This window comes from Ovis aries, chromosome 1 (genome assembly GCF_016772045.2).
Source record: "Ovis aries strain OAR_USU_Benz2616 breed Rambouillet chromosome 1, ARS-UI_Ramb_v3.0, whole genome shotgun sequence".
Lineage (NCBI taxonomy): Eukaryota > Metazoa > Chordata > Mammalia > Artiodactyla > Bovidae > Ovis > Ovis aries.
Window position 1 is genome coordinate 899,259 of NC_056054.1, and position 21,723 is coordinate 920,981.

General features: G+C 66.4%; 1 protein-coding gene across 20 annotated transcripts in view; it reads left to right on the forward strand.

Moving 5' to 3' along the window:
• KIF1A (kinesin family member 1A) overlaps positions 1-21,723 on the forward strand; it is an 89,907-nt gene that overhangs the window by 27,465 nt on the left and 40,719 nt on the right. For 7 of the 20 annotated variants that reach the window (XM_027966922.2, XM_027966924.2, XM_027966927.2 and 4 more), the window contains exons 4-23: positions 708-887; positions 1,723-1,788; positions 2,190-2,368; positions 3,345-3,456; positions 4,747-4,824; positions 5,157-5,222; positions 5,712-5,729; positions 8,070-8,145; positions 9,453-9,531; positions 10,039-10,181; positions 10,558-10,584; positions 11,602-11,813; positions 12,719-12,798; positions 14,395-14,470; positions 16,974-17,053; positions 17,306-17,412; positions 18,180-18,263; positions 21,041-21,221; positions 21,290-21,362; positions 21,504-21,597. In XM_027966922.2, coding sequence (XP_027822723.2) covers positions 708-887; positions 1,723-1,788; positions 2,190-2,368; positions 3,345-3,456; positions 4,747-4,824; positions 5,157-5,222; positions 5,712-5,729; positions 8,070-8,145; positions 9,453-9,531; positions 10,039-10,181; positions 10,558-10,584; positions 11,602-11,813; positions 12,719-12,798; positions 14,395-14,470; positions 16,974-17,053; positions 17,306-17,412; positions 18,180-18,263; positions 21,041-21,221; positions 21,290-21,362; positions 21,504-21,597 — 2,011 coding nt within the window. The remainder of the gene's footprint in view (positions 1-707; positions 888-1,722; positions 1,789-2,189; positions 2,369-3,344; positions 3,457-4,746; positions 4,825-5,156; positions 5,223-5,711; positions 5,730-8,069; positions 8,146-9,452; positions 9,532-10,038; positions 10,182-10,557; positions 10,585-11,601; positions 11,814-12,718; positions 12,799-14,394; positions 14,471-16,973; positions 17,054-17,305; positions 17,413-18,179; positions 18,264-21,040; positions 21,222-21,289; positions 21,363-21,503; positions 21,598-21,723) is intronic. The other 13 variants (XM_027966932.2, XM_027966937.2, XM_027966966.2 and 10 more) reach the window with 3 other exon arrangements.

Sequence of the window (21,723 nt, forward strand, 5' to 3'; positions counted from 1 at the left end):
TGTCCGAAGCTGAGCCCGCCCCTCTGACACTGGCCTGCCCACGCCCTCCACTCCACTTCCCCTGGGAGCCTGGGAGGCCTCTGGGCCTTTCACCCCCCACCTCCTCCATCCTGTCCAGTCCTGCCTCCCCCAGCCTCCTGCATCCTAGAAGGCATCCAGGCCCTCTGACCCTGGGCCCAGGCCCGCCTTGGGTCACATCTCTGAGAGCCTGGTCCCAGGGCTCCCCATTTCACCTTCCAGCCCCTCCTCTCCCACAGTCAGGGTAACCCCCAGTCCTGCCTAAAGAGACCACTGTCTTCAGAACAGTGTCCAAGGGCGATAGCGCGGCCCATGAGCTCCTACCCTGCCGCCTCTCCAGCCCCATCTTGCCACTCCACGGCCGCCACACCAAGCTTGGTTTCAAGCACCACGTCATGTACCCCCACTTCCCAGCCTTTCCACACGCTGTTCCCTCTGCTGAGATGCTCTTCCACTCTGTCCGGCCCTAGCCTGATGGCCCTTCCTACCGCTCCCTCCGGAAGCCGCCCCCCTCCCAGACTATTTCCCCTCTCCAGGTGTCCTGTGAGGGGGTGGGCGGGCAGGTGTCCTCCCCGCCGCACTGGCCTTGGCCCCGGAGGCCTCTGGGGCGATATGGGCGCTCAGTGACCCTGGCGGGTGGAGAGCTGGGCACCCCGGCCTCCTGCAGCTGCTCCCGTCTCCTCCTGCAGCCAGAAGACATCAACTACGCCTCCCAGAAGCAGGTGTACCGCGACATCGGCGAGGAGATGCTACAGCACGCCTTCGAAGGCTACAACGTCTGCATCTTCGCCTACGGACAGACTGGGGCTGGCAAGTCCTACACCATGATGGGCAAGCAGGAGAAGGACCAGCAGGGCATCATCCCGCAGGCACGCGGCGGCGGGGCGGGGCCTGGGGCGGGGCCTGGGGCGGGGCCTGGGGCGGGGCCTGGGGCGGGGCCTGCGGAGGGCTGCGCAGAGGGGGTGTGGTCCGAAGCTGGCTGGGGAGGGGCCTAAAGAAAGCTGTGCAGATGGGGTGTGGTCAGAAGCTGGGTGGGCGGGGCCTCGGGCGGGGCGAGGCCCGGGGAGGGCGGGGCCTGGGTGAGGCCTGGGGAGGGCGGAACAGGCTCCCCCGGAGAGCAGGGACCCGGAAGGAAGGTAAACCAGGAGAAGGGTAGGGCCTGGGCAGGAGGCAGCATGCGAAGGTGGAAGACCGAGGTCTGTGGACGTGGAGCTGCAGGAGCTGCCCAGCCCTGGCCAGCGCCCACCGCGGTGATACCCATGACAGGAAGGCTGGGACAACTGCTGGTGGGGGCAGCTTTTCCTGGGGAGAGCTGTGAGGGCTGGTGGTCCAGGCAGGGAGAGGTGCTCAGGCCAGGAGGTGCCCGCTAGGCTGGTCTCCAAATCTGACCTGGTCAGTACTGGACTCGTCAGGGAGGGGAGAATTTCAGGCGGTCTGCAGCATGGTAGATCCTCGACCCCACGCAGGCGAGGATGGCGGGAGGAGCAGGAGAGGATGAGATGTCAGCCGGGGGTCCCCTGAGTTATCAGAAGACAGTGACTCCTTGGCTGCAGGCCTTCTCAGTGCCTTTAATGTGGACCGTGAGTGTGTGGGAGGCACTTGGGGAGCAGAATCCTTGCTGGGGTGCAGGAGCCCAGCACCTCGAGAAGCAGGGCCCTGGGGACAGCCCAGCCTCACGTCTGACTGCATCCTCTATCCCGGCAGCTCTGTGAGGACCTCTTCTCCCGCATCAACGACACCACCAACGATAACATGTCCTACTCTGTGGAGGTAGGGCTCCCCACTGCCTGTCACTTGGAGCGTGGCTTTTCTGACCTAAAGCCAGTCCCCCCACTGGCCTGCGCCCCATCTTGCCATCCTTGCACGCGTGCCGCAAGTCTGCCCGCCCCATGCTGGACACTGGAAGGGGCAGCGTTATCTCCACGGCGCTCATGAGCAGCTAGTCGGAGCTTCATGGCTTGGGCTGGGCTGTGGCCAAAGTGGTGCCAGTGTGGCCTCCTTGGGCCAGCCGGCAGCATGGCTGTGGGTGGGCAGGGCCAGGCAGGTAGGGGTGGCCTGATACCTCTGCTTACACATTCCAGGAGGGGCCCTGTCCCAGCAGGTGACTTGGGTACATGCTGTATCCTGCCTCCCCCACCTCGGGGGTCCCTGATGTCAACTCTGTCCTGCAGGTCAGCTACATGGAGATTTACTGCGAGCGTGTCCGTGACCTCCTAAACCCCAAGAACAAGGGCAACCTGCGTGTGCGGGAGCACCCGCTGCTGGGTCCCTACGTGGAGGACCTGTCCAAGCTGGCGGTCACCTCCTACAATGACATCCAAGACCTCATGGACTCAGGGAACAAGGCCCGGTGTGTGCGGGTGGCGCGCCCACCCTCCCTCCCCGCCCCACCACAAGTGCAGCCTCGAGTCTCTCTGAGGGAGACTGGGCCTTGGGATGCCTGTTGGTGTCCCCGTGGGGGTTGTCCGGGGCCCCTGTTGGACCTAAGACCATTTGGGCACATGCCAGCCTGCAAGGGACCTCCAGCTCGCCCAGTGCTGGGGACGCCTTCACCTACATGGGGTTTGCTCCTCCTAGAGGGTCTGGCGATGGCTGCCCTGGGTGGGGCCAGGCTGTGAGGCCCAGCTCTGCCTTCACGGGGTGTGTGGAGAGGGCCAGCCTCAAGGCACTGCCAGCTACAAGCTATTGGTCTCCGTGGCTGCCATGCCCTGGACCTCCCAGCCCAGGAGGGTCTGCCCGGGTTGCATGGCAACAGCCGCCCATCTGCCACCCAGGGGCTCCCGGGAGGGTGAGGAAGACTGGGTCTGCAGGCGACACCCAGCACTCGGCCGTGGCCTGGCAGGGACCTCTCTGTGCGGGGAGCTGTCCAGCAGTGAGCCCAGCCTCTGCACTTCCCCAGGGGCTCTGCATGTCGGTGGCATTGGGTCCAACACTAGCCTCTGGTCAGGCAGCCTCAGGCCTTCTCCTGGAGCAACTGGCGTGGGGTGTGACAGTGGACCCTTCTTTCCTTTCCTGGGGGCCTTTCCATGCCACTGCCCACAGACCACTGTCCCAGGCGTTGCGTGAGCAATAGCTGGGCTCTGCTGAACCCCTGGAAGCCAAGAGACCACCCCCCAGTCATGGCATCCTGAGTGCCAGGCTCGAGCTGGGGGCTGCAGGAGCTACCGTGGCCGAGGTGGGCAGATGGCATGGGCTCTGCCCAAGCTCTGACAAGACGGCCCCGGCAGACGTCTCATGTCCTCGGCAAGCAGGCTGAGGACACCTCCAGCAGCCCTCACGTCCGACCGTGGGGCACCAAGTGACCGTATGTGTCTTCTGTTCCCCAGGACGGTGGCGGCCACGAACATGAACGAGACCAGCAGCCGCTCCCATGCCGTGTTCAACATCATCTTCACGCAGAAGCGCCATGACGCGGAGACCAACATCACCACAGAGAAAGTGAGCCGGCTGTGAGGGTGGGGCGGGGTGGGGCGGCCGGTCAGGTGGGCGAGGAGGCCAAGCTGGGTATCAGCCTGCAAGGTGCAGGCGGCGCCTTCATGGGGTGCTGACCGTCCACGGCCCAGCTTGGGCCTTGAAGAGAGGCGGCCAGGCCTGAGAGGCCCCCTCATCTCAGCCTTGGGTGCCACCTGGGAGTGGGGGGACTCAACTGAGGGGCCATGACCTTAGATTAGCCTCCCGCCAGACAGTTATGGTGGAGCCCACGGGGCCTGGGAAGGGTGTCCCCTGGGCTGCAGCGCAGGGCAGCCCTGCTGCCCGGGGACACCTCGGGGCCCTCCCAGGGTGGAGTTGGGGGCCTTGGGTTGAGTGGGTGCCCGTCACAGGCTGACCGTGGGCCGTGGTGCAGGCTGGGGCACCCCCTGACTGTGGGCGCTGGCATCTGTGAGCACAAAGGAAAGCTTGTGCTGAGCTGCCCGCCGCGCCCCCCCCCCCCCGAGGCCTCTCCCACGCACCCTGGCCTTGTGAGTGGGCCAGGACAGGGGCCTCGTCTCCTGGGGCCTCTGCCAGACATGCAGACTGTTGGTGCTGGAAGGGGCGGTAGGGCAGGCGCCCATCGCGGCCCTGACCCTGAGCGCCCTGTTTTCTCTGATGGCCCCCACGCCCACCCTGCCATCCAGACCCTGTTCCCGGGACAGTCGGCACAGGGGCCCCTAGGTCCCTGATGATGCTGGGGTCGCCTCGGCCTGGCGCCGTCCTGCGGGGGCCTGGAAGAGCGGGAGTGCAGGACTGGGCCTGCGCTGGGCTGGCTACGGGCTGCCTGCCGCTCCCGCCCCTCAGGCTCTGGGCACTGGGGGGTCCTGCCTGCAGCCTCTGTGGCTCCAAAGGGCGTGGGTCTCCCCCAGGAGCATGTGGCGGCCCACCCAGGCTGGGCCCACCCAGGCCGGGGTCCCTACCCATTGCTGGAGCAGCTGCGCCCCCACAGGGCAGCTGACCAGTGGCGGAGGGGCTGCAGAGCTGGGTTCAAATCCCACCGTACAATGAGCCTGGCCTGTAGAGTGGGTGGCAGTGACGGTGGCGTGTGGGTGAAGAGCAGCCAGCACGCAGGGGGCGGTGGGCGCTGGGGGCGGGGGGCGGGGCGCAGCCTCCCCAGGCGGTGGGCTCGCACGGCAAAGCAGGAGGAGCTGACGGTGGACGACACTGGCCCGAGAGGGTGGGCCCTGCAGGCTGCACCCTGGGGGACGGGCCCCATTGGGCATCGCAGCTCCTGCGTGTGACCCCGTGTCCTTACAGGTGAGCAAGATCAGCCTGGTGGACCTGGCTGGGAGTGAGCGGGCCGACTCCACGGGGGCCAAGGGCACACGCCTGAAGGTAGGGCCGCCCCCACGAGGGTCTGCACCTACCACCACCGACTGCCCAGCGGGGCCTGACACCCGGGTGGTCTGAGGGGAGGGGGAGACAGCAGCTCAGAGGAAAATGGACCGACACCCAGTGGGGGCAGCCACAAAGGGTGGAGGGAAGGGGAGTTGATTTCCTGCACCCACTTTGGTCCTGCCATCGTGGGATGGGGAGGGCGGGAGGGTTCACAGGTCCCCCAGGCCGAGGGGCTGGGTGCTGGGCCTCCATCAGGGCAGCTCAGCTCAGGTCAGGGTCCCATGGGAGCTAGGGCCCACCCGACACCGGGCCGCATCATCCCCATGCAGGAGGGAGCCAACATCAACAAGTCCCTGACCACCCTGGGCAAGGTCATCTCTGCGCTGGCCGAGATGGTAAGCGGGCCCCGGGTGGTGCTGCCCGGGGGATGGGGTGGGGGTGGGGGACGCTGGGAGTGGCCCCTTGTCCCGGCCCTGTCCGTGCTGTGGGGCTGGGCCCACGGAAAAGCCGCAGAGTGTGGGGACGGAGTCCCCAGCTGGAGGTGGAGCCGGGACCCTGTCATTCCCCGGAGCCTGTGAGACCGGGACGTGTCATCTCTCTTACAGGCCCTGAGGGTGGCCCTGGGCTCTGGGTGCTGTGACCCTGGGTGCCCCCCAGGCTGTGCAGCAGGAGGAGCGGAGACCCTCGAGTGAGGGCTCGGCCTGGTGGAGGATGTGTGGGGGTGTGGACGCAGATTCTGCTCCATCCTGCTCTGAGGGCTGAGGGCAGAGCAAGGGCCGGCGGTCATGACGGGCAGCAGTGGGGTGCCAGGGGGTGTGGGCAGAGCTGGGGCCTCCGCCCCAGGCCCAGAGCTCTGTCCTCAGGCTCTGTCTTTGCTTTTGCAGGATTCGGGGCCCAACAAGGTAAGCAGTACTTCCCCTCTCCTGGGGGAAGGTCTCAGCCTTTGGTGGGGAAGGGGGAGGCCGTGGGAGCCCAGGCCACAGCAGTCCTGCTCGGAGCTGGGCCGGGCCCGTGAGTGGAGAGCAGGCTGCGGGGTGGGTGAGAGGCAGCAGGAGACTCGGAGATCACTGTGAACTAACAGGGACGAGTGCAGGGGTGAGCCTCGTAAAGGACAGGGCTGGGCTGTGAGCGTGACTCGAGTGGGAGCCTCTTGTCGGTGTGGCCTGGGGGGCGTCACGGGAGAGGCAGCCCCAGGGCCGGGGCCTGCGGGTCATGGAGGAGCCGAGCGGGCAGGCAGTGCCACCGTGCAGCTGTGCAGCCCTGAGGCCTGAGGCGTGAGCCGGGAAGAGCTTGGTTAGCGTGAGGGGAGGGCACGGGCTTAGGACTTGTGAGAAGGAAGGAGAGGGGCCACACGAGCATCTGAGAGGAACAAGCCCAGCTGCGTAGGTGCCGTGCGGATGTGTGTGAGGAGCCGTGAGAGGAGGTGCGTGCCGTGGCAGGCGACCCAGAAGTGGGCTGCGAGGGGCCCTGAGGGGGTGAGAGAGAGCGGGAAACGGGACAGTGTGAACAGCTGTGAGGACCGAGAGAGGCTCTGGGCAGCTGCCAGGGCCCGTGGGGAAGTGTGAGGCAACGCAAGTGCAACTGCTGAAGCACTGTGGGTGAGTGTGGACCGTGTCGGGGGACGTAAACACGTGACCCTGTGAGGAGACGGAGGGACTCGGGGAGTCCGAGCAAGTGTGTGTGGAAGCTGTGGGGACTGTGTGCAGAGCTGGAAGCCCGGCACGGTGTGTGGAGCTGTGTGAGGAAGCGTGTGAAGCTGCGGCTCGGCGGGAACTGTTGGGGGGGGGCTCTGAGAACCGTGGAGCGCCCGTGCGAGGGACTAGATGGGACCCGCTCTGTGCAGAGACACGTGAGGAGGCGCGAGGCGCTGGGAGAGCGGGGAGCGGCTCAGGCCGCTGGCAGCCCTGTGGCTTGGTGTTGGGAGCAGCGCGAGGGCTGGCGAGGGTGGCGGTGTACGAAGGCGTGAGGAGCGTGTGGGAACTGTGTGCAAAATCGTGAGGGATCGTGTGGGCTCTGGGGAGCTGAGGAGATGTGAGAGGAGTGTGCGAGATGCTGTGAGGAGTGAGGGCCGTGTGCGCGCAGCTTGTGGTGAGTTAAGAGAGGAACCGTGTGAGGAGTTGTGTGGGGATGCGTGAGAAGACGGGTGGACGTGTGTGAGTGACCTGTGCGGGCTGTGAGGAGCCGTGAGGGACCCCGTGACAAGTGGTAACAAGCTGGGGAAACACGAGAGACTGTGAAGAGGTGCGGAGCTTAGGTAAGAAGCTGGAGAGCCGCGTGATGAGCTGGCGAGTAGCTCAGGAGCGGGGTGGGGGGAACCGTGTGAGGAGCCGCGTGCAGGACCGAGGACGGGACTGTCAGGCGCTGTGGTGACTTCCGGGAGCTGAGCAACAGGGTTTTGAGGAGCCAGTTGAGGGTCAGCCCTGGACGCAGGAGCGGGGGTGCCCGCAGGTAATGAGGCCCGAGGGCCCGGCCTGACCTGCTCCCTAGTGGCGTCAGGAAGCAGCTGGCTGGGACGTGGTGGGAGTTAGCCACCGGCTGGCTGTGGGCTGGTGAAGACTGGCAGATCTGGACGCACCTCTGGGCTGCCATGGAGGGAGCGCTGGCGGGGGTGGCCGGGTGGCAGGCAGGACAGTGAGGGTCAGGGGGGCGAAGGTTCCAGGGCTGAGGTGCTCGGGCCACGCAGACGGAGCAGAGGGAAGAGCCTGTGAGGGAGCCGCCAGCTAGGCGCCCTCGTGGGGTGACAGTGACCAGGGGGCATGGACTGTGGGGACGAGTCTGACAGAGGCGGCGGAGGGTCCCCCTGAGGAGTGAGTGATAGGAACACAAGATGGGCATCAACGCTGTCACCACCAAGCCTGCAAAGGACGGCCTCCCTGGGCCGACGCTCTCAGACCCGCTCAGTAGCCCCCGCCCCACAGCCAGGCCTTCCGGGACCCTCGGTCCTGCAGGCTCTCCCCAGGCCTGAAGAGCAGCAGCCGTGTCTGTGTGGCTCCCAAGGGGCCTGGGACAGACAAGGGGGAGGCTGAGGAACGTGCTGGCAGGTCCTCGGTTCCAGTCCCAGCGAGGGCGCCCAGGGTCTCAGGGGGAGGCCACGAGGGCAGGCCCAGCCGCGTGCCTTGGGCAGCCAGCCCGCGCATCCCATGTGTGCTGGCCTGGGCAGCCAGCCCGCGCATCCCGTGTGTGCTGGCCTGACCCCACCTCAGATGGGCTCGGGGCTGACCTTGGACGCCTGTCCCCAATAGAACAAGAAAAAGAAGAAGACAGACTTCATTCCCTACAGAGACTCGGTGCTGACCTGGCTCCTCCGGGAAAACCTAGGTGAGGACTCACCCGGCCTGGGATCTGACACCCGCGGGGTGCCACCTTCGCCCCCACTCTGTCTCGGAGGGCGCCCATCCTTCCCTGGCTGAGCGGCGAGACCGGGGACTCCTCCCGGGGCACCAGGAGGAGTGGTCAGCGGTGGGTTTACGCCACCAGGCTGGGGGGAGGTGGCCCTCGGGGCCGCAGACCGGCAGCTCCCTTGTCGGTGCCCCAGGCTCGGGGCGGTGGCGCCCTGACCGTCACAGAGACTTGCCTCCCGCCATCTGTGACCTCTGGGAGCCCTGCTGGCTGTCCAGAGCTGCCTTGCTTCCCCGCCCTTCCCTCCAGCTGAGCTCTGAGCCAATGAGAGGGAGATGGAGTCTGAGACACCCCAACACCCATGTGTTCCACCCAAAATGGCCTTGGGGTCCTCTCTGCCTATCCTTACAGCAGGGTGTGGGGGCTGGAGGGACTGATGTCCAGAAGGGTAAGCTGAGTCCCAGGTGGTTGCGGATGGCTGGGGCTCTGGGGCCTTCCTTGGCTGCATGGCTACCAAGAGCCGTGACCCTGACCCCCAGAAGCAGCCTGGCTGGTCTCTGGTGTGGGCCGCATCGGGCGCAGCGCCAGGCCTCCTGGTGGGGCAGAGGGCAGGTGGGAGACGGGGGTGAGAGTCACAGGAGTGTGTCCTGTCCCCCGGCCTCTCCCCCGGGGCCACGCCCAGGCCCTGCCCCGGGGTGGGCGCTGCACCCCTGGCCCTTCACACTGTCAGCCTGCAGTCCCTGGGGGGCCGCGTCCTGAGAACGCAGCCCCAGGACACAGGTCCCTGGGGTCGGTGTGTCCAGAGCCCCAGCAAGGGCAGGACGAGGACCAGTCCTGGGGCCGCCCAGCCCTGGCCCGACAGGACCCACTGCCCAGAGGCGAACGCAGTCAGGGCGGTTTCCTCACGCTCTGCGTGTCCTCACGGCGCATCTCGGAGGCCCAGGCCAGGAGTCTGATGGGAAACATCCCAGATGACAGGGACCAAAGTGAAATCTCTATTGGACAGAAACAGTCCTTATCCACTAGTAAATGCCGTGAAACCCCCGCAACGTGCCTCTTTATCATACGGATGGGGTGGCTGCTTGTTGTAACATGACCCTAAATGTGAGAAAAACGTTTTTTTATGTAGAAGACAAGGAAGCCAGGTGCCTGGCTTGGGAGGGAGGCCGGCCCCCTGCTGTCTGCTCCCTCCCAGTGGCCCGTTGTGGGGGGCACCAGGAGGGTGGGAGATGGGACGGGTGGGTGGCGCTGACCCTTGGCGGGGACCACCGGGTCTCTTCCCATAGGCGGGAACTCCAGGACCGCGATGGTAGCGGCGCTGAGCCCCGCGGACATCAACTATGACGAGACGCTGAGCACCCTGAGGTGTGTCCCGAGAGGGCTGGGGGTGGGCAGGAGCGGACCCTCCAGGCGCCTCCACAGGGGGCCGGCTCCGCTGGGCCCCTCGAGGCTTCCAGTGGCCGTCAGGGCCCCCAGGACCTCATGGGCCTCTTTGTGTGACCCATCGCTTGTGGGCTCGAGTGGCCCCGGGCCCCCAAAACGAAGCCAGGAGCGCAGTGCTCTGGCTGAGTGGTTCTCCCCAACCTGCAGGCCATGGAGCCACCGGGGGTCTTTAATGAGCCCCCAGGGAGAGGCATGTCTGCAGGTCCCGCTGGCCAGGGTGCTGCTCAGTGGCCTGGCTGGGCATTCTCGCCTCCTGGCCGGGAATACGTAGGGCTGGGGTGCAGGTTAGACTGCTCTGTGCATCCTGGGGCCTTGGTTTCCCCAAGTGCTGAGCCCCTGTAGGTTGGTGCCCCTGCAGGTGGGTGCAGGCGGGGCTCCAGGTGCCCTCGGCCTCCAGGCACACAGCCCCCAGTGCCCCTTGCCTCCCAGGTACGCTGACCGGGCCAAGCAGATCCGCTGCAACGCCGTCATCAACGAGGACCCCAACAACAAGCTGATCCGAGAGCTGAAGGACGAGGTGACGCGGCTGCGGGACCTGCTCTACGCCCAGGGTCTGGGCGACATCACCGACAGTGAGTGTCTGTGCCCGCCTGTCCCTGCAGGGCAGTGGGGCAGTGGGGCTGTGGCCCCGGCTCCTTCGTAGGACCACCACCCACCGACAGCAGCCCTTCTGGCCCAAGGCCCAGGCTCTGCTGCGGGTTCTAGGGCTGAGTAGCCTCTGGGTGGGGGGGGCCAGTGTCCTGGAGGGACCTGGCGGGCTGTGTGTTTGGGTTTGCGGCTGGACCGAGCAAGCCAGCAATGGCTTTCCTGGAAGCGGCGTGAGCAGGAGGCGCCGGGCCGCCCCGCTCCCGCCAAGGACCATCGCCCTGCCTGAGGCCCGGCCTGGGACGCGCCCTCTGGAGGCAAACCTGGTCTTCTGTTTCTGTCTCTCCCACGCCTGCCCCGCAGCCAGCACTGTGCCCGGAGGACCCAGATGTGTGTATCCCCTGCCCTCTGTGCACCCCGCTTCCGCCGGCCCGCAGGCATAGGGCAGCACGGGCTGGCCGCACCCTCTGCAGCCTTCCCCTCCTTGGGGCTGGAGGACCAGTGTCCTCTTGCTCACCTGCCCTGTGGGCTGTGCTCCTGGGTCACCCCCATGTCTGCTGGGCAACTAAGGCAACGGGGAGGCCCGGGGCAGCCAAGGCCTCTTGAGGCTGAGCATGGCTGAGGTCAGGCTCTGACCCCCGTGTTTCTAGAGGCCTGGGAAACGCTGAACATCAGCACAGAGGCCAGGACAGCTCGGTGGCTGGCTCTGTCCCGGCCTCCCTTGACCTCACCCAGCCCAAGCCCCCTCCCTTGGAAATGCCAGGAGTCTGCTGCCAGGCCCCTCTGGCCTGCATGCCCCACTGGCCCTGGGCAGGAGAGCAGCTGGGTGCCCCCTCCCCACCCAAGAGCCGCAGGCTGCCCTTGGCTCCCCCGGCACCCCGTGCTGCCCTACGTTTGCCGCTGCTCTGCTGTGTGTCTGCTTCTGCCGGGAGGGGCCCAGGCACCTCCCGCCCCAGGGGGTGTCATAGCCCCCGCCTCCCAGCCGCGGGGGTCTCAGAGCAGTGTGTGAAGTGGAGGAGCAGGACCCCTCCTTGGAGGTCCCACAGCTCACTTTCTGCCAGGGCGCTCAGTGGGGTTGACAGTGCAGCCTGGCCCCCGCAGCTCGGGGTCGCAGTGGGCGCGTGGGGTGGTGGAGCAGGTGCGGATGAGCATCAGGGCCTGGGTTCAGGGTGCCGCCGGGTGGGGACAGCAGGGGGCGGTGGGCGGGAGGGCAGGGGCCTAGTTGAGTGGGTAGGGGAGCAGAGGCACTGGGGGGCGGGGGGCGGCGGGGGTGGCCTCGCATGCGCTCGCCTGGGCGCCCAGCCCCTGGTCCTCGTGTGCTGCCTTCCTCCCACCCTTCTCCTGCTTTTTCCCAACTTGGTCTTTCTTTTCTCTCCTCCTGTCTGTCTGCCCCCCTTCCTCCCATAGACGTGTCCGACCTTGAGAACAATAACCGTAACCGTGGCGGGGTGGAGCTGAACCCAGCCCCTGACAATCTCTCCACAGTGACCAACGCCCTGGTGGGCATGAGCCCCTCGTCCTCACTCTCGGCCCTGTCCAGCCGCGCCGCCTCCGTGTCCAGCCTGCACGAGCGCATCTTGTTTGCCCCGGGCAGTGAGGAGGCCATCGAAAGGCTGAAGGTGAGGCAGGGCCGGGCTCGGGCAGTGGGCATGGGGCCCCAAGACCCCTCCTCTCGGACAGTCGCAGGCAGAGGGTCAGAGCCAGCGTGAGCAGTGCCAGGAGGCGTGGCTGTATCCTGGCCTCAGACCCGCTGGTGCCCGCACAGGGACCCAGCGCTCCCTGTCCAGGATCGCGGGGCCTGTCTGCTGGCCAGGGCGGGCGCACGTCCCAGGGCCTCTGCGCCCCCTCCTGGGGCTCCATGCTCGCGCCCGCCCTGGCATGGCCACCCACCCCCCGGCTGGCCATAGGTGAGCTGCTTGTAGGGTTCTGGTTACTGGCTTCCTTCAGCAGATGGGTACTTGGTGCCAGCTGTGAGCAGTGGACGGTGAGCCCAGACCATGGGGACTGAAGGGACTCAGGGGACAGAGGTGCAGGAGCCAGACCCAGGCTGACGAGGGGGCGTGCGGTCACCCTGGGCCGTAGGCCCCCTTGTGCTGGGGGACCAGCAGAGTGTTGGGTTCCACCTGTGGTGTGGGATTCCACCAAGGACGTGGGGGTCCCACCGTGGCTGGGGGACGGGAAGGGAGAGGGGAGACGGCGCGGAAATGGGATGCGTCATCCATCTCTCTGCGGTCAGGGGACACCTGAGCCCCGGAACCAGCGACTCAGCGTCTCGACGTGCGCGTGTTTCTCTTCCAGGTGTAGTCAGCCTCCCTGCTGTTCTCTGTCCACAGGACAGACGCGCCTCCTTTGCACACGCTGACCCTCAGTCCTTCACCTTGATCTTTCAGGCTTCGTGCTGCCTAGACGGACCAGAATTGGGGTGTCGGGCCCTGGCTACTCATCTCCCCTTTGCCTGGCACCCAAGCCTCTGTGCGCTGCCTGCCCCCACCCTGACCTCACTCTTTTCTGTCTCCCTTCCCAGGAGACAGAAAAGATCATCGCTGAGCTCAACGAGACCTGGGAGGAGAAGCTGCGGCGGACGGAAGCCATCCGGATGGAGAGGTGGGTGGTGGGGCTGGGACCAGGCCATGTGATGGAGAGGTGGGAGCTGGGGGGCTGGAGGCCAGGCCATGTGATGGAGAGGTGGGAGCTGGGGGGCTGGAGGCCAGGCCATGTGATGGAGAGGTGGGAGCTGGGGGGCTGGAGGCCAGGCCATGTGATGGAGAGGTGGGAGCTGGGGGGCTGGGGGCCAGGCCATGTGATGGAGAGGTGGGAGGTGGGGCTGGGACCAGGCCACCTGATGGAGAGGTGGGAGCTGGGGGGCTGGGACCAGGCCACCTGATGGAGAGGTGGGAGGTGGGGGGCTGGGACCAGGCCACCTGATGGAGAGGTGGGAGGTGGGGCTGGGACCAGGCCACCTGATGGAGAGGTGGGAGCTGGGGGGCTGGGACCAGGCCACCTGATGGAGAGGTGGGAGGTGGGGCTGGGACCAGGCCACCTGATGGAGAGGTGGGAGCTGGGGGGCTGGGACCAGGCCATGTGATGGAGAGGTGGGAGCTGGGGGGCTGGAGGCCAGGCCATGTGATGGAGAGGTGGGAGCTGGGGCTGGGACCAGGCCACCTGATGGAGAGGTGGGAGCTGGGGGGCTGGGACCAGGCCATGTGATGGAGAGGTGGGAGCTGCGGGCTGGGACCAGGCCATCTGATGCAGAGGTGGGTGCTGCGGGCTGGGACCAGGCCACCTGATGGAGAGGTGGGAGGTGGGGCTGGACCAGGCCACCTGATGGAGAGGTGGGAGCTGGGGGGCTGGGACCAGGCCACCTGATGGAGAGGTGGGAGCTGGGGGGCTGGTGGCCAGGTCATGTGATGGAGAGATGGGAGCTGGGGGGCTGGGACCAGGCCATCTGATGGAGCGGTGGGTGCTGCGGGCTGGGACCAGGCCATCTGATGGAGAGGTGGGAGGTGGGGGGCTGGGGGCCAGGCCACCTGATGGAGAGGTGGGAGCTGGGGCTGGGACCAGGCCACCTGATGGAGAGGTAGGAGGTGGGGGGCTGGGACCAGGCCATGTGATGGAGAGGTGGGAGGTGGGGCTGGGACCAGGCCACCTGATGGAGAGGTGGGAGGTGGGGCTGGGACCAGGCCACCTGATGGAGAGGTGGGAGCTGGGGCTGGGACCAGGCCATCTGATGGAGCGGTGGGTGCTGCGGGCTGGGACCAGGCCACCTGATGGAGAGGTGGGAGGTGGGGGGCTGGGACCAGGCCACCTGATGGAGAGGTGGGAGGTGGGGGGCTGGGACCAGGCCATCTGATGGAGAGGTGGGAGGTGGGGGGCTGGGGGCCAGGCCACCTGATGGAGAGGTGGGAGGTGGGGCTGGGACCAGGCCACCTGATGGAGAGGTGGGAGGTGGGGGGCTGGGACCAGGCCACCTGATGGAGCGGTGGGAGCTGGGGGGCTGGGATTGGCCCCCCAATGAAGAGGTGGGAGGTGGGGGCTGGGACTCTGTGCCCAGCTCTGCGGTCTTGCAGTCAGGGGTCCCATGCCTGTCACAGTGGCCCCACTGGCCTGACCCCCACTCAGGGGAGCCGTCCCTCCATGGGGCACCTGAACCCGCAGCCCGGACAAAAGCCTGTGTGGGTGCTGAGCCCTCTCTGCCCGCAGGGAAGCGCTGCTGGCCGAGATGGGCGTGGCTATGCGGGAGGACGGCGGCACGCTGGGGGTGTTCTCTCCCAAAAAGGTAGGAGCCGGCCCATTCTCTGGGCTGCCCCGGCACGGACGGAAAGGGGACCCGCAGCCCTCGGCAGCTGTCCGCTCCTGGGGGCAGGGCAGCGGGCTCCGGGGCCCCGGCCACGCTCACGCACAGCCATTCCTTCCCTGTGCGGCCCCTCGCCTCCCGCTGCTCACCATGGGAGGTCTCTTTGGCCGAAGGACGTCAGGGAGGTCACTTAGCTGCCTGAGGGGTCGGCTGGGCCCCTTAGGTTAAGACCGGGTTCCTGAAACAGGGGGAGCCAGCACCCCCTCAGGAGCCTGCAGGGCAGGGCTGGGGGACATGGGCCAGGAGCCAGCTGTCCGCTTGGAGGTTAGCCGAAATAAGCCTGGCCGTCCCAGCAGGGACTCCTCTTCTGCACCTAGCCCGGCTTGCCCGTGGCCCAGGACCTCACATGGAACCAAGCCCCATCCCCTGTTCCGTAGCTCAGGTGGGGCAGCGCACGAGCACTGGGAAAAGTCTCTGTGGTTCCAGCACACAGACCCACCCTCCCCTGCCAAAGATAGCTAGACCCTTAGAGCCCTTAGGAACCGCGCTTCAAGCCCCGAAGCCTTCCTGGAGGCAGTGGCAGTCCGCTCAGGCCCTGGCCCTGCCACTTCTCTAGCGAGGGAGCACCTGGCTGACTTTTTATCTCACAAAAGGGCTCCTGTGTTTGCTTGTCTTGGAGCTGGCGGCGCGTGAAGCCAGTGCTGTGCCGCTGGGCCCCACTGGAAGAGGAGAACGGGTGCCCGTGTGAAGGCCCATCCCTCAGGGTGGCTGCTCCCTGGGGACGGGGCTGGGCCCCCAGGCTGTGTCTGCACTGCCCGCTAGCCGGGGAGCAGCACGTGGGGAGGCCCAGAGGCAGGAGGGAGGGTGCCTGCGGCCCTGGGCGGGGGCCAGTGGCGCCCTGGGGTGCTTCATATCTGTCCAGATAGGTTTTTAGTTTTGTTTGGGATTCATTGCCTGTGGCGGGGCGCCCTGTCGATGGGAGGGGTGCCCTCTCCCTGGGGGGATGCCCCGTCCCTGTGGGATGCCGCAGCCCTGGGGCGATGCCCCGTCCCTGGGGAGGGGTGCCCTGGCCATGGGAGGATGCCCTGTCCCTGGGAGGGGTGCCCCGTCCCTGGGGGGTGCCCGTCCCTGGGGCGATGCCCCGTCCCTGGGGGGACGCCCTGTCCCTGGGGGGACGCCCAGTCCCTGGGGGATTCCCCATCCCTGGGAGGACGCCCCGTCCATGAGGGGACACCCCGTCCCTGGGGGGATGCCCCATCCCTGTGGGATGCCGCGGCCCTGGGGGGATGCCCTGTCCCTGGGGGATTCCCCGTCCCTGGGGAGGGGTGCCCTGGCCATGGGAGGACTTCCTGTCCCTGGGGGATTCCCCGTCCCTGGGGAGGGGTGCCCTGGCCATGGGAGGACTTCCTGTCCCTGGGGGATTCCCCGTCCCTGGGGGATTGCCCCATCCCTGGGGTATGCCCCGTCCACGGGGGGTGCCCCGTCCCTGGGCTGCCCTGGGGAGTGTGCAGTGCTGGGGCACACATGCCCTCGGGGCACCAGTTGTGCAGTCTCTTGGCTTCGTTGTTGGCAGAAGGATTTGCTGGTGGCCCAGGCCTGGACACTGCCCAGGAGGCGGCTGGCCCTGGAGGCCCCCGAGACGTCTCCTCTGGAGACACGCAGGACACCCTCCCGGGAACAGGGTGGCTGGAGATGGTCTGTCCTGTGTCTGATGACCAGGTCGCCCTGACCCTGAGCTGAATCACTGGGGGGCCCCAGGGGTCTGTAGTGAGGGTGTGGACAGCTGGCCCCAAGGAGCCAGGTGGGAAGCAGGAAGCTGTCCAGCCTTGCCATGCTGCAGAGTCCTTGCTGGGATGGGGTGGAGGTCGGGAAGTGTTGGGGCCCAGAGACCCCGAGGGAGAGCAGAGGAGGAGGGGCAGAGCCTGCCACGGCTGCTCTGGGCACGGGGTAGGCAGTGCTTAGACAGGGCCGCAGGGGACGCGCTCCCCTTGGCCGTGACTCGCGCTCTGCTAGACCCTTGCTGAGGACAGGCAGGGAGCATCCGACCCAGCTGGCTCGCAGCCTCTCTGCTCCTCGGCCTCCAGGGCCCGAGCCCACTGCCTGGCACCCTCGCCCCCTTCCTGGCTCCTGGGTCCCCCTGGGGCCTCAGCCCCTGGGTTGGGAGGGGGACCTCAGATCCTGTTTTAGTGGAGGACCAGGCCCAGTCCCCATGGAGCCCAGGCTTGCCCTGCACATCCAAGCCCCGTGTGCCTCCAGTGCTCAGAGCTGGACTCCCAGCCCCTCCAGAGGTCCAGCGGCCCCAAGTGCTGCCCCCAAGGCTCTGGGGTCCCCATCAGAGTCTCCTCCGGTCCTCTCGGCCAGGCTGGAGGATACTGTGTCCCCGTGAGGCCGGGCCTAGGGCTGGTGGTCCCAGGGAGAGAGGGCAGTGGGTGGCCAGGGTCAGGCTCCTGCCCTCCCCAAGAAAGGTGACCCCCTGTCTCCCCAGACGCCACATCTGGTCAACCTGAACGAGGACCCCCTCATGTCCGAGTGCCTGCTCTACTATATCAAGGATGGGATCACCAGGTGGGGGTCGGCGGGGCACGGGGAGGGGCGCTGAGCCTGGCGGTGCGCTGGTGGTGATGCTGTGGGCCCCTCTGGGCTGTGTGGCTCCCCGCGGCCAGGCCGTGTTGGGGGTGTCTCCTGAGCCCCTACTCGTGTGCTCTCCAGCCGTTTCCTGTAAGGGCTGGGTGTCCAGGAGGCTGTGGGGGTGGTGTGGGCCGGTGGGCAGCGTCATGGTGCACAGGGCCTGTGGTGCTGACAGCCCGCTGCACGCAGGGTGGGCCGGGAGGACGCGGAGAAGCGGCAGGACATTGTTCTGAGCGGGCACTTCATCAAGGAGGAGCACTGTGTCTTCCGGAGCGATTCCCGCGGGGGAAGCGAAGGTACCGCCTCCCCCTCCAGCTTCCTAGTCGTGCCAGGAATCACCCCGGTTCGAAAGGCGCTTGGACAGTTGGGCTGGGGACCCGGGCTCCCTCCTCAGATTGGGGGCCAGTCGGGGCGTTCATGGGTGGCAGGGCAGTGAGCCCAGATCAAGGGGACAACTGTTCTCAGGCCACAGCTTCCCACGGGCTGGGAGTGGCCATCTGCCCGTCTGCCTGGCCGGCCTGCCCTTGGGTCTCTGTCACCGCTGCCAGGCTTCCTTTTCAGGGAGGTACCTGCTGTCACAGCAGCCACGGCCCCCAAGCTCAGTGCACGCTCCCTCGTGGGTGTCTGGCCAGCCTCAGGGCTGCAGACCACTGACTTCTCTGTGTTCTCCCAGAATTCTGTCCCCAGACCTCTCCCTCCCTGCCCTCGGGGGGTGGACACAAAGCCAGGAGGGGTTCTGGGACTCCAGGACCATCCCTCTTGGAGACCCCGTAGGGCAGGGTGGGTGCCTGGCACGGCCTCCCTGGCTCTGACTTGGGGCACAAGAGCCTCCCTGCCATGTATCACCTCCTTTGCCTGTGAGGGGCTGAGATGCCCCTCCAGCTTCTTTGAGGCCAAATCGAGGTGCCGCAGGAAGGAGGCGCCTGCAGGGGGCCACAGTTGGGTGCCAGGTGCCCAGGAGGGTCAAGACCCCACCCCACGCTGAAAGCTTGCTGGACTCAGGGAGACAGCCAGGGTGTCAGCCCCTCACGGTCCTCCTCTCTGTCCCTTACCTGTCCTGCAGCTGTGGTGACCCTAGAGCCCTGTGAAGGGGCGGACACCTATGTCAACGGCAAGAAAGTCACGGAGCCCAGCGTCCTGCGGTCAGGTACAGCGGGGGCGCGGTCGCCCGACTCCCCACGCCTGTGTCCCCCTGCTCCCAGGCTGTGGGGCTGCAGGCACCTGGCCAGCTCGCAGGCGCCCCGGCTGCACCGTAGGGTCGGAGGTGGTGGGGCGAAGGCTGTTGGCGGCAGCGCTGAGGTGGAAGGTGGAACTCCATGAGGGGCCCTGTCCCAGAGCCCCGGCCGGATGGAGGGGGGCCTTGGTAGAGTAGCCACCGGGGTGTAGGCTGCAAAACCCCTGCACCCCGGCCCCCTGGCTGGGCCTCGTGCCCTGGTGTTATAAAACACGCAGGAGGAAGATGTATGTACACACGTGTAAACACGCAGGAGGAAGATGTATGCACACACACGTGTAAACACGCAGGAGGAAGATGTATGCACACACGTGTAAACACGCAGGAGGAAGATGTATGCACACACACACGCATGTAAACACGCAGGAGGAAGATGTATGCACACACACGTGTAAACACGCAGGAGGAAGATGTATGCACACACACGTGTAAACACGCAGGAGGAAAATGTATGCACACACACATGTAAACACGCAGGAGGAAGGTGTATGTACACACACACGTGTAAACACACAGGAGGAAGATGTATGCACACACATGTGTAAACATGCAGGAGGAAGATGTATGCACACACGCATGTAAACGCAGGAGGAAGATGTATGCACACACACGTGTAAACACGCAGGAGGAAGATGTATGTACACACACGTGCGTGTAAACACGCAGGAGGAAGATGTATGCACACACGCAGGCACACATGTGTATGTACTGCTGTATCTGTCTGTCCATCTACCGAGGGATTTATTCCATGGAATTGGCTCAGGAGGTGGTGGGGGCTGGACAGACAGGTCTGCAATCCGCGGGTGGAACTTTCTCCTCAGGAATGTCTCTGTTTAGCTCTTAAGGCCTTTTCCCAAGGGGCAAGGCCTGTCACGTCCTGTGGGTGGTCTCCTGTCCTGAGGTCACGCGCTTGGAGGTGCCACCCCAGCTACAGATGTGCCCCCAACCCAGCAGCGCCTACATCCATGCCCGAGCGCACTGCTGGGCTCCACTCCCCGGCTGAGCTGACACACGGACAGACCGTCGTGTCACTGTGTCTGGGTGACCTTGCTAAGAACGAAGAGACTTTCCCTGGCTCAGGACCCCAGCCGAGCTGACATGTTAGATGGACTGTGGTGTCACTGTGTCCGGGTGACTTTGCTAAGAATGAAGAGACTCTCCCTGGCTCCGCTCCCCGGCCGAGCTCATGCGTTAGATGGACTGTGGTGTCACTGTGTCCGGGTGACTTTGCAGAGAACGAGGGCACTCTCCCCGGCTCTGCTCCCCGGCAGAGCTCACACGTTAGAGGAACTGTTGTGTCACTGTGTCCGGGTGACTTTGCTGAGAACGAGGGCACTCTCCCTGGCTCGGCTCCCCGGCCGAGCTCACGCGTTAGCTGGACTGTTGTGTCACTGTCCGGGTGACTTTGCTGAGAACGAGGGCACTCTCCCCGGCTCTGCTCCCCGGCAGAGCTGACATGTTAGATGGACTGTTGTGTCACTGTGTCCGGGTGACTTTGCTGAGAACGAGGGCACTCTCCCCGGCTCGGCTCCCTGGCCGAGCTCACGAATTAGCTGGACTGTTGTGTCACTGTCCGGGTGACTTTGCTGAGAACGAGGGCACTCTCCCCGGCTCGGCTCCCCGGCAGAGCTGACACGTGAGACAGCCCGTCGTGTCATCATGTCTGGTGACTCTGCTAGGAACGAAGGGACTCTCCCTCTGCCCCAGCTGGGGTTACAGAGGGGACACCCCCAGCCTGACATCCAGACCTCTCTGGCTGCTCCAAACGGCCCTCCCTGCCTTTGTGGTCCTGGCATGCCTTGAGGGGGACACACCAGGCATCCTGGACCCAGGGGCCTCGTGGGGTCGCCCGTGGCCGGCATCCCCGCTTGGTTGAGCCAGGCAAGGGCAGGTCCAGAGAGCAGTTTCTGTCTCCCATGTTACTTCAGGATCAGTGCCCGCTGGCTCAGGGCAGGGCCTGGGCTGGGAGGGAAGTGGATCTCGGGGGCTGGAGGAGAAGCCGCCTGCAAGCTGGGGCCTCTTATGGGGAGTGGGACTGAGCTGAGTTTGCGGCCCCAGAGTAGAGCTGTGATTCCTGGAGAAAGTCAGAGGGAAACTAGGAGGTTTATAGAGATCCCTGTCTCCAGGCAGGACAGTCCCGGGACAGCTGGCACTGCCCTGCGGGCACTTGTGTGCCTGGGAGGGTCCTGCCGACAGGGTGGAGCCTGGCTCTGGAAACATGCCGGCCCCTGCTCTGCTGCCATCCAGGGGACAGCCGGGAAGGGAAGTGCCCAGCAGAGGGGCCAAGCCTAGCCCTCAGATAGGGGGTGCTGGGCCCAGGGCACGGGGCAGGAGGCCAGGCTGGCCTGGGAGTGGCACGTCCGGGGTTGTGGAGAGGATGGGATGGTGGAGATGCTCCACGACTGTTCTCAAACATCACTGCTGCTGGGAAGGGCGGGGCCCAGGGGAGGCTCAGGGAGCCTGAGGAGGCTCCTTCAGGTCCTGGTGCGGGAGAAGGCCACCCCGCGGGGGGCTGGTGAGGGGGACGCTGGGCAGAGGAGGCAGTGGGCTGGCTCCGGACAACTGGGGGCCCCCTGGGGAGGGTGATGCTGGGACCTCGGGGGAATCGCTCCCCTTTCCCCTCCCCTCCTCCAAGGGCCCCCAACCAAAGGCTCTTCAGCTCGGGCCTCGGCCCCGCCCCTGTCCCCCAGGAAACCGCATCATCATGGGCAAGAGCCACGTGTTCCGGTTCAACCACCCCGAGCAGGCGCGGCAGGAGCGCGAGCGCACGCCCTGCGCGGAGACGCCGGCCGAGCCCGTGGACTGGGCCTTCGCGCAGCGCGAGCTGCTGGAGAAGCAGGGCATCGACATGAAGCTAGAGATGGAGCAGAGGTGGGCGAGGCTGCCCCTCCCGGCCCGCCGCCTGTGCCGCCGCCTGCACTCACCCGGTGCTCTTACAGGCTCCAGGAGCTGGAGGACCAGTATCGCCGGGAGCGCGAGGAGGCCACCTACCTGCTGGAGCAGCAGCGGCTGGTGAGGCGCCCCCATCCGCGGTCCCTGCTCCCCCAGCCCTCCGTGCAGCCGCTGGAGCTGGCGCTGGGGGGCCACGTCCGGCGGGGAGGGCCGCAGGGGGCTGGTCTCCGCGTGGAGCCACAGGCGCGCTTCTGTGCCCAGGACTACGAGAGCAAGCTGGAGGCCCTGCAGAAGCAGATGGACTCCAGGTACTACCCCGAGGTGAACGAGGAGGAGGAGGAGCCGGAGGACGAAGGTGAGGGGTCGTGTCCAGCGCAGGGGCGGGCGGGGCCGGCCTGGGGCTGGGGAGGGGTCTCCCTGAGGAGAGGGGCCTGGGGCCACTCCCTGCGGGTCGGCTGGTCCACATCTTTGTCCGGGGGAC